This window comes from Eschrichtius robustus, chromosome 16 (genome assembly GCF_028021215.1).
Source record: "Eschrichtius robustus isolate mEscRob2 chromosome 16, mEscRob2.pri, whole genome shotgun sequence".
NCBI classification, from domain to species: Eukaryota; Metazoa; Chordata; class Mammalia; order Artiodactyla; family Eschrichtiidae; genus Eschrichtius; species Eschrichtius robustus.
Genome location: NC_090839.1, coordinates 67,590,763 through 67,600,531, shown reverse-complemented (window position 1 = coordinate 67,600,531; position 9,769 = coordinate 67,590,763). Strand labels below are relative to the sequence as shown.

The 9,769-nt window shown below is 50.2% G+C and overlaps 1 protein-coding gene across 1 annotated transcript in view; it reads right to left on the bottom strand.

Annotated features, from left to right (window-relative positions):
• Positions 1 to 786: 786 nt before the first annotated feature.
• LOC137778488 (BOS complex subunit NOMO1) overlaps positions 787 to 9,769 on the bottom strand; it is a 52,473-nt gene continuing 43,490 nt past the window's right edge. Inside the window, exons 26-31 of the mRNA XM_068565597.1 lie at positions 8,864 to 8,947; positions 7,558 to 7,668; positions 6,006 to 6,107; positions 4,317 to 4,436; positions 1,721 to 1,813; positions 787 to 1,339 (exon numbers count right to left, since the gene is read on the bottom strand). Of these exons, the coding sequence (XP_068421698.1) occupies positions 1,208 to 1,339; positions 1,721 to 1,813; positions 4,317 to 4,436; positions 6,006 to 6,107; positions 7,558 to 7,668; positions 8,864 to 8,947 (642 nt within the window). The 3' untranslated portion in view covers positions 787 to 1,207. The remainder of the gene's footprint in view (positions 1,340 to 1,720; positions 1,814 to 4,316; positions 4,437 to 6,005; positions 6,108 to 7,557; positions 7,669 to 8,863; positions 8,948 to 9,769) is intronic.

Genomic DNA, 9,769 nt, shown 5'->3' with positions numbered 1-9,769 from the left:
CCTCCTCCACCAGGAGGCCTTCAGCTCTCTGCACGGCCCTCATCCACCTGCTGGCTTGTCTTCCACCCAACGATGGCTGGGTCGTGCGCTCGGGGAGTGGGGCCCCGTGCCCGTGTGCTTGTTCATTCCTGCAGGCACGCACACATTCACTCATTTGTTCCTTTTAGAATGCCCACTCCACACCAAGCGCTGGGGACACGATGAGGAACAAAGCAGAGGGGCCCTGTCCTCGTCCAGCTCCGTTTATACCGTTGTCTACTCAGCTCATCTCGTACCCCGGTGCCTGTCACACATGGGACTCAATAAACATTGGATGGATGGATGTCCCTGCTTCCAATATAACTTATTAACTTAATTACTTCCTATAAGAATTAAACTAATGCTGTTCAAATGGTGAGCATTCCTGTGGATCCCTTATGCAAACCCACAGCCTTCCAGCTTCACACATCCTACGTATGCATTTTGTCTGTCTCTAACATTTAAAACGTGGAAGAGTTCACATAAAACTCCTGTCTTCCTGGCTTCTCTAGAAAAATGAACACATGTTCCCGCAGGGCACTGGGGAGCCAGAGCCCCCGAGAACCTCAGGCTCCTTTAGATCAGGTAGGGGTGGGGCTCTTCGCTGTGCCACAACCCCTCCTCCCCTGTCTTCCTACCGCTGAGGCCAAAAGCCAGCTGCCGTGTGTCATCTCGCCTTCACTCAGGACCCACGTGCCCCTCCAGGCGGCTTTGTCGGTGACCCCAGCATTAGGCCCATGTCATCCAAGGACTACACCTGAGATGACCTACAACACAAACAAACGGGCAACTTTATTGAGTTTTACCTCCTAACACACCCTCCCAGTAGCAGACACGGGCTGTGTGGTTTCTAGCAGGGACCTCAAATGCACAGGGAAGTTAAGGGGAAGGTCAATGCAACAGGTGCTTGATTAGGGGGCCAGAGCCCCCATTTACTAGAAGTCTTCTTGCAAATGAAGCAGAAGACTGAGGATTACATTCGCATGCCACCGGCGCAGCTTAAATACTTCTTTGATAAAAATAATAATAATAAATTATCTTCAACTCAGAAAATCAATTGTGCTCAGCAGAGTGACAGGAGGGTCCATTCACGGCATGGCACCGGGGCCGGGCGAGGGGCGGGCGGGACAGGCAGCGTGTCCTCCACGCCAGGGGCCTGTCCCGAGGGAGCCTTCCCAGGCTCTTCCCCTCACGTCCGCCTCGTCTTCTGTTTCTTGGCTTGTCTCTTAGCGTCTTCTGGGCCGCTACCGTCAGAGGCTGCCTGGCCGAGAGCTCGGACTCCCTGCAGGCGACTAGTCAGCTGCAACAGCAAGGGAATGAGCTGGAAAGAGAGAGAGTATGAGAGAGGGGGACGCCAGGAGAAGACTTCCGTCCAGTGGGACATCAGAGACCCTCCCCCGCGCCCCTCCCTCCCCAGGCCCCGTCACCACCTGCTCTGTGCTCTCAGGCAGATCTCAGTTCAGACCAGGGCAGGTCTTTGTACTAGAGACGGTCACCAGAAACCCAGAAGTACCCCAGGTTTAAGGGTTAGGAGAGCTGTTACGAGAGGTTTATGGCCTTGCAAGGAGGCCTTAGGGATTGGACATGACCTAAAATGCTGTAACCTCTGTAACAGTGGACGTTCTTCCACTGCCACGGTCCAGTCATGAGGGATCCCTCCCTCCGACACATCTGCTGCCCATGAGGTCTCGGGACCCCCTACCTTGTCGTGGTTGTAGCCAGCCAGCAGGATGAGCAGCGTCAGAGGCAGGGCGATGTAGGATCCCTGCGCGATGTCCTGCTCGGGCAGCTTCCTCTGCAAACACCGAGAGCACCGTCACCCCCAGACACCAGTGCGCCATCCATAGCCCTGATCTGCCCGGCTTCTGAGCCGGCTCCCCTGGGACCCCTGGCATACTCAGTACCCAAAGTAAGGAACCGAAGCGACGCAGATAAATCTCAAGTGAATCTTCTGCTGCACAAACTCTCCTCACTTGCTCTCTGAAGCTCCGGAATAACCAGATTCCGATAACAAGGTGCTACTCACCCCCGCACCCTTCACTGTCTAAACTGACAGGACAAACAGCTGCAGGCCGCAGGGGACCCCTGTGGTTGAAAAGTAGAAGGGTCTCTTTTTGTTGAGTCCCAGCCGCACACAGGGACTCTTTCCTACAAGGAGGCATCGAGAACCCACTGTTCCAGGCTTGGGGACACAGTGGGCAGCAAGCTAGTCCCAGAGGTCATACGCAGTGAGGAGGAGAGGCAGCGCTTGGGTCCCAGGGGCCATTCACGCTTCCTTCCAGTGGAAGGACTGACTTTCATCTGGGCCAGTCAGAACAGACCACATTCCCCAGCCTCCCTCGCAGCCAGGTGAGGCCCTGGAACCAGCTCTGGCCAACAGCACAGGAAGAGAAGTGACGGCGCAACACCCAGGCTGTACCCTCGGAGAGAAGTGGTGTGCCCTCCCTCCTTGCTGGCCAGACAGCCTCCAGCCAGGTGCGTCATTTCGGAAGGTTGGCGAAGTGCTGGAGGATGGCAGAGCCACGGGAGAGAAGGAGCTGGGGACCCTGGCACCTTGGAGCTGCCATACGACCCCTGGACTGCTCACTCCTGGTGCTGACATAAGACAGAACCTTCCCTCTTGCTAAAGCCCCTGAAATGCTGGGTCTCTGTAATAGCAAATGAACCTATATCCTAACTAGCCCACTCCACCCTGACAACAGAAACAAATAAATTAAAAGATAACTTTCGGTTGACAATAAACCAGGTTAACGAGCCAGAGCACTGGTTCTCAAGATACAGCCCAGGGGCCTCCCTTTCAGGAGATCTGCACGGTCCAAACTATTCTCATAATAATACTAAGATATTACGTGCCATTTTCATGCTCTTACAAGTGTACAGTGGACTTTCCCAGAGGTTGCAAATGTGATGATGTCATGACTCTGACAGGTAATGGGACGTGTGGCTTATGGATTCTTGTGTTTTCAGCATTTCTCAGTTTTAATTTCTAATATGATAAATATATATATAACCCATATAAATCAAAGCTCTTTGAGATTCGCAACAATTTTTAACAGTATAAAGGGGTCCCAAGACCAAAATATCTGAGAACACGTAGGCTGGAGAATGACTGAGGGGCCTTTGACCTGAGATGAGTGAGGCAGAGTGAGATGGTCCCTTAATAAACAGAAGGGCAGGAACAGATTTCCATCCCTAACTGCCTACTCCAACATTTTTTGACATGTCTTAGATCCCAAACCGTTTTCCATTAAAGTAAATCCTTAAGGAGAAGTTGAAGTCAGTGGGAAGTAGTAGAGTGATCACGAGAAGAAGCCTTGAGGACCGCGGTCCAGGCTCCAGGCCAGGTCTTCCCGTGTAACCTCGGGCAGTCACTTTAAGACTAAGTTGATTCAACTATAAAATGGGGATAATACAGACAGCACCTACTGCAGGCAAATGTTGTGAAAGTTCAAAAAGATGAGGTGCGTGGTAGAGTGGTCAGCAGTGCATGAAATACTGGGTCAAGCATCAACAACGTGGCCGTCGGTACTGACATTCAACACGGGATAAAGCGAAGCGCCCTTACGGCCCTCATAAGCGTATGGCGCTGAGCTGTCCAGCAGACAGCTGGAACATGGTAAAACCCGGATCTGCTGACCACCCCCAGGTAAGTCACTCAGCCTCTCTGAGCCTCCATAAAAAATGGAAGAATGGCACCTCCCCATGGAAGGATTGTCGTGAGGACCAGCAGGACACCCTGCCAGGCCATCCCTTCCCTGGCACATGGCCCTGCTCTCACCATCTCAGAAGTGGGACCACACTCCTCGCAGCAGCTACGAGGCCTGGTTGCTCGGCCCCCACCAAGCGGCACCTCTGTCCTGCACAGGCCGCCCACGTGGCTCCCTGGACCGAGGGAGTGTCCTGGCGAGCCCTGGTAGGTGTCCCAGGCTGCAGCCCCAGCGCCCTCCGCAGAGGCCCTCTCCCTCCCCTAGGGTCACCGTGCACCTCCACTCGGAGACAAACGGTTCCCCTACGTGCTCGTCTCTTTGGCACTTTCTGACCGAGACTCCGCTGAGCGGAAATAGGAGGAACCCCCTATTCAGGTAAGATCACGGGCCAGGTCACCGAGCACGAGCCAGAAACCAGCAGAAGAGCCACGTTCGAGTCCGGGCTCTGCTACGCACGAGCCCCCAGCCTTCTCTTCGCATCAGGGATGATGACTCCCACCAACTTCCCACACGGGATGGGCTCTGAAAAGCACTCAGTGGTACCTGGAACCATTCTTCACACCCGACACCCAGAAACTCCCTCCTCCTTACCGTGGGATTAAAGATCAAGGTGATGTGTTTATGATAGCCCACTGCCGTGAAGGACACTTGCGGCAGGACGTAGTCATACTGGGACCTGGGCAGCGTGGAGTCCAGAAGCACCACGTAGTTCTGTGCACAGGGAAGAAGTTGTTGTTTTCATAAAGGACAGTTGGGGCAAAGCAAAAGAAAACTAACTCCTAACGTATGACTGTGATGTAAAGGACTTTATGTTTCTAAAGAAATCCCCAAGTTTACACCTCCAAGCCTAGGTTGCTAACTCCCAAGGGGCGGCCTCAGCAGGCTATTCCAGCAGTGACAGCCGCGCGTCCCCGACATCTCTGAAGAGGCGCTCAGAGCTCGTTTTTACAAGCATATCCAACCACTGCACCCACGGTGGTCCTTGGAGAATCTGACTTTATGAAACACATACAGTTCTGATCAGTCGATTCTGATGAGGGGGGCACATGATCAAACTGAGGAAGACTGTTTTTAATCTAAAATGAGGTTGACTTTCAAGGGACGATTCTTAAGTGGCTCATTAGCTGGCGAGTTCTAAGACGCAGCGTCTCTGCAGTGGTTCCAGTGGCGGTCGTGGTCCTGGTGTGCTGAGCCCTGACCAGGGACCCGGTGCCATGAGCACATTAGGCAAATGCCTGTTCTGCTCTCAACCACTGACAAGATCAGGATTATTGCCCCCGTTTCACAGATGGGGAGAGCAAGGCCTGAAGAAGTGAAGCATGACGTGCCCAGGGTCTCTCAGCTGTAGGGTACCGAGCAGGTTGTGAGCCCAGGGGAGTCTGTGTCCACGGTGCTGTGCTGCCGAAAGTGGCTCGATTACAAAGGGCACCTGGAGAAGTGGGGAGGAGGCCCCAAACTCCGTCACAAGCTGCTTCGTTATTTCACAGACATTTCACGCCGAAAAAGGCCATAGAGTATCATCCCCGTGGCAAGTGGTAAGAAGCCGGGGGAGGGACCACACACACACAGGCTCGGCTCGCTACTCACACCCTCAGGCTAAGTCCCCCGGAAAGGGACCAAGTTCTCTGCAAAGTTTGCTGCCACCGCGCCAGCCATGATAGCTTGCTCTGCCCAATTAAAATGGATAGGAAACATCCTATAATCAGTAAGTGATGAACATTAAGGCCTTGGTTAAATAGATTATGGTATTTCCTCTATCATGGACTACCGTGCAACCGTTAAATATCATGCTATGGAAGATTTAACGATGGGGAAAATATTTGTGATATAGTTTTCATTGAAAAGCAAAGACTACAAAACAATGTACAAGCAAAGACTACAAAACAATGTACAAAACAGTCCCAGCTTTGCATTATCAAAATAAATAAATATATATGTGTATTTATATTTATACACACATATGCACATGCATCAAAAAAAGACCAAAAGGAAACCTATCAGCACATTAACAGTGGTTACTTCTGGATGACGGGATTATGTCTGATTTCCACCCCCCTCCCCAATCTCCTGCCATGTATGTGTATTATTTTTGTAAATAGAAAAAGAGCTAATTCTGAAAAAATAATCCTTAGAGAGCCCCACCACCTCTGATTCAGAAAGCACGACATCAACTGTGCCAGCAAGGTGGTATAAGGGGGGAAAATGGGAGAACTGTGTTTCCTTAGCTGAAAAGTGCAACCACTATGACAAAAACGGAAAGCAGAGTGGAGCGGGCATCACCTGGCCGTCTCTGAGCAGGGGCGGGAAGTGGAAGAAGAGGGACTGGCCCAGGGAGACCGTCTGGATCGGGTTGTCCAGGTTGTCACTTTTGTAAAGCTTTACCTGGAGAGCAGAGACAAAGAGGGCGTGCTTTTGAAACTGAAAACACGATAAACATTGCATTTCAGACACCCTCGGGTCAGCATATCTCTTGTGGGGAGAGGATCTCTGGAGACATGGATCTTTGAAAGAGCTACCGTCCACCCCAGACAGGCCATTCCTAACGCATCTGAGATGCCAGTGACGTGACACGTGTCGAGATGTTAAGATTTTAAAATAGATTCTGACAACTTACATTAACACTCAAAACAGTGTAGTGATAATATTAAAGAGAATAGCTTCTAACGTGTCTGTAACATGCCAGGCCTGCTACAGGCACTTCACATACATCGTCACCAATCCTGGCTATTAAAAAGGCATGGTAGTCATCCCCATGGAGACTCAGAGAGCCTGCGTCACCTAAGGTCGCACAGTTATCGCCTGGTAGAGCCTGGGACCCAGCCCTCCTCACTGTCGGCCTCGCCCACCTGGCGTGGCCTCCCACATGCCGTAACCTCAACCCCACAGGTATTCCTTAAACTTGAAACGCATTCCCATTTTGCGTCTGGTTCTCTGGCTGCTTCCAGAAGCAGTTCAGTGCTTTGTTGGTGGCCTTTCTTTCTCTCCAGACCAGGTTCACTGCCTGTTCCCACTACCATCTGCAATGGGGCGTGAGACACGGGAGGTACAGCCCTGGCGCCATCCCCTCCCTCCAGTTTCCCCATCCCTGCCCAGCCCTCTTCACACTCAGGCATCACCCACCAGGCCCATAGGCAACATGCCCGCAGCCCCTGAAGGGCAGCTGAGGTGAGTTAACTTAAGCACATGTTCTCACTCAAGTCAAATGCTTTACTGTATATATTACGTGTGCCTCTGAAAAATACATCCCCATGGCGATTCATTAACATCCTTCCAGGCATCACAGGGTACTGTATAGACGCTTCTTCATTAACTGCAGACATGCAGGTTCTGTTATGAGCTCCAGCAGGCCTTAAGAGGCCACTGAGTCCAACTCCGTGGTTTCACAGAGCAGGGGACAGAGGCCCATGGGAATGAGGGGGTGCCCGAGGCAGCCAGGTGAGTAACTGTGGGACAGGAGCCAGCCCGGACTGTCTGACTCCAGGTCCACTGCCTATCACCCCAACCCTGCACAGAATCTAGAAAGTGACGAGGTGCTTTGCCCTAAAACCATCTTTCTGTTTTAGACTCCAGATTGTATTGTTCGTTCATTAGGTTTCTACTGTGATGCTTCCAAAGACACACACGGCTGGCAAAACAGTGATCTGAAACTGGACCACGTTTCTCTCCAGCAATCAGGAATCATTCCCCCAGAGGCATGCTGGGATTGAAGATTCTTAAATCTCAACCTCAACCCTCAGCTAAAGCAAGCGCTAGACAGGCCCGGATATCCTGCTCCCTCTCATCTTGAAGCCGGAAAGAACAGAGCACTTGAACCTTAAAAATCTGGCCTTACCCATAATGTAGGAAGATACTCGGATGAAGTGATCACATTTCCACTCAAGTCAAACTGATTTATCTGCCGGAAAACTATGATGTTCACATCATCGATGTCGTTATTCCCAACCTGGGAAGAGAGAAGGAAGGCTGGGGTTGAGGACGCTGGAAGGGGGACTTCTACTCCAGCCGGGGGATCTCCTAGGAGCTATTTCCTAGCTGATTTCACTTTGTATTCAGAGAGCAAAGCTTGCCGTTCCAGCAGCCTGAGTCTATGGTCCCAAACTGACAGGAGATGGGCGACACCTGGCCCACGGGCACATTTTGTTTGACAAGCAGTTTTTTTTTTTCTAACTTTTAATGACTTGTCAACATTCAAAAAAAGAAATTTCATATAAAAAAAGCCAGATTTCCCAGCTTCTCTTGAAAAAGGGGAAAGATGTTCTTGCCTGGCACAGATTGGCAGGAGCCAAGCTCCAGCTACCCCCTCTGGGTGGGTGTGTGCCCCTGTTCGTGACCTTTTCATATGTGGGACCATAGTCCACATGACTGCCTGTGATCCTGGTCTAAGTCCCCATGGCAGGGAAATACAAAATTATAAGACGTAGCCATCACAACCATTTAAAATGCCAGATGCCGTAAAGACATCAAGAAAACTCACTTTCTAGGCCAAGAAGTTCTAAATGCCCCACCGGCCTCCTAACCCCTCATAATCTTTATGCCTAATGCCACTTAATAAAGCCAGCAAGAGGCAGGCCCTCTCGTCCACCCAAGCCCTCTACTCTAGCGAACAAGACCTATTCCATGGAAGAAAACCTCACTGCAAATGATTCCAAGGCCACTTCCTGTGACCTGGGGGGCTGCCTCTTTAGGGATCAATTAGCTAAGTCCTGACCTTAAAGATCAAGAGGCTCTCCTTGGTGGGAAAACAAGGTCATCTAAACATAAGACAAGTGGGCGGCCCCGTCACCAATTAAGCTCATGTTCTCTTTATTACCCTCCCTTGATTTGAAATGCTACTTAGCCCTTAAGATCCTTAACTTGCAGAATAATGATCCGAACTTGCGGGGGGAAGTGGGGAAACAACAGCTCGGATTTCTTCTCTGGATGCATGACAGCCATGCTGTTCATTAAAAGCCCAAGAAAATGCTGCTTGTGAAGATGACACTATTCCAAGAGGGCCCTTAATTAGGATTTAAAGAGCCCCCCCACACCCCACCCCGGCCGAAACAGATGAAAGGCAGACACAGCCAGAGGAGTGCTGAAGGATTTTTGATGAGGGAAGCAATCATGCCACGATTCCACTGAAGAAGTTCATGTCATACCGTGATGACCCGGTGGTGAGGCAGGGCCCGTTCAATGTGGTCGTTGCCTTCTGCCTTGAGCTGAACGTGGTATACACATCCCGGCTGCAAACAAATGCAGGAGTCACTTCTTTGGAAAGGGGCTTGTCACGAGACCTGATCTGAGCCTGCTCTGCCTGCAGGCCCCCATCAGACGGGCGCCTTCCTGTTCCACCTCAGTTCCTAGGATGTGGCCTGTTAACCCTCTTAAGAGTTCCTTGAAAAAGCACCCTGATGCAGAAACATTTTCCTGAAGTTCTATAATTCCTTCAAACCCCATTCAGTTTCTCCTACCCAAGGGAAATTAAATGTGGTTTCCGATTCCAAAACTGCAAGCGTGATATGCTTATTCTGATAAAATTATTCTTTCCTTGCTGCCCAGCCCGCCCCTCTAGCTGTGTATGTGCACTGAATGGTATCTGGAATGACATTCCCAAAGGGGTATTATTTCTGGGAAGTGGGATTTGAGGTTTTTCTTTTTTTAAAACAAATTTTTTCTTTATAAATTTTATTCTATTCCTCAAATGCATAGGCATATATGATGTTTACCCCAAAAAAATTTAAAAACCCACACTTTTCAAAAAAACTTTTTTTGTTGACACTGCACACATGAAGGATGTATATTATTTACTTAGATAATTTTTTGGCAGATAGCGGTATTTTGTTCTAAGAAAGCCAGCACATTATGACAATTTTCCAATAGAGGGAAGTAAACTGCCTTGAAGAAATGAAGTTTTTTGTTTGTTTCTTACATTGCTGTATGGGCTAGTTGCAACTCTGATAAAGAAAGATATGAGTTCAAGATATGAGCCTTCTCGGAAGGCTGCAAATCAGACAAAATTCAGCTTTACGCAAGGCTTTAAGAGTATAAAAGAACCCATTGTCAAC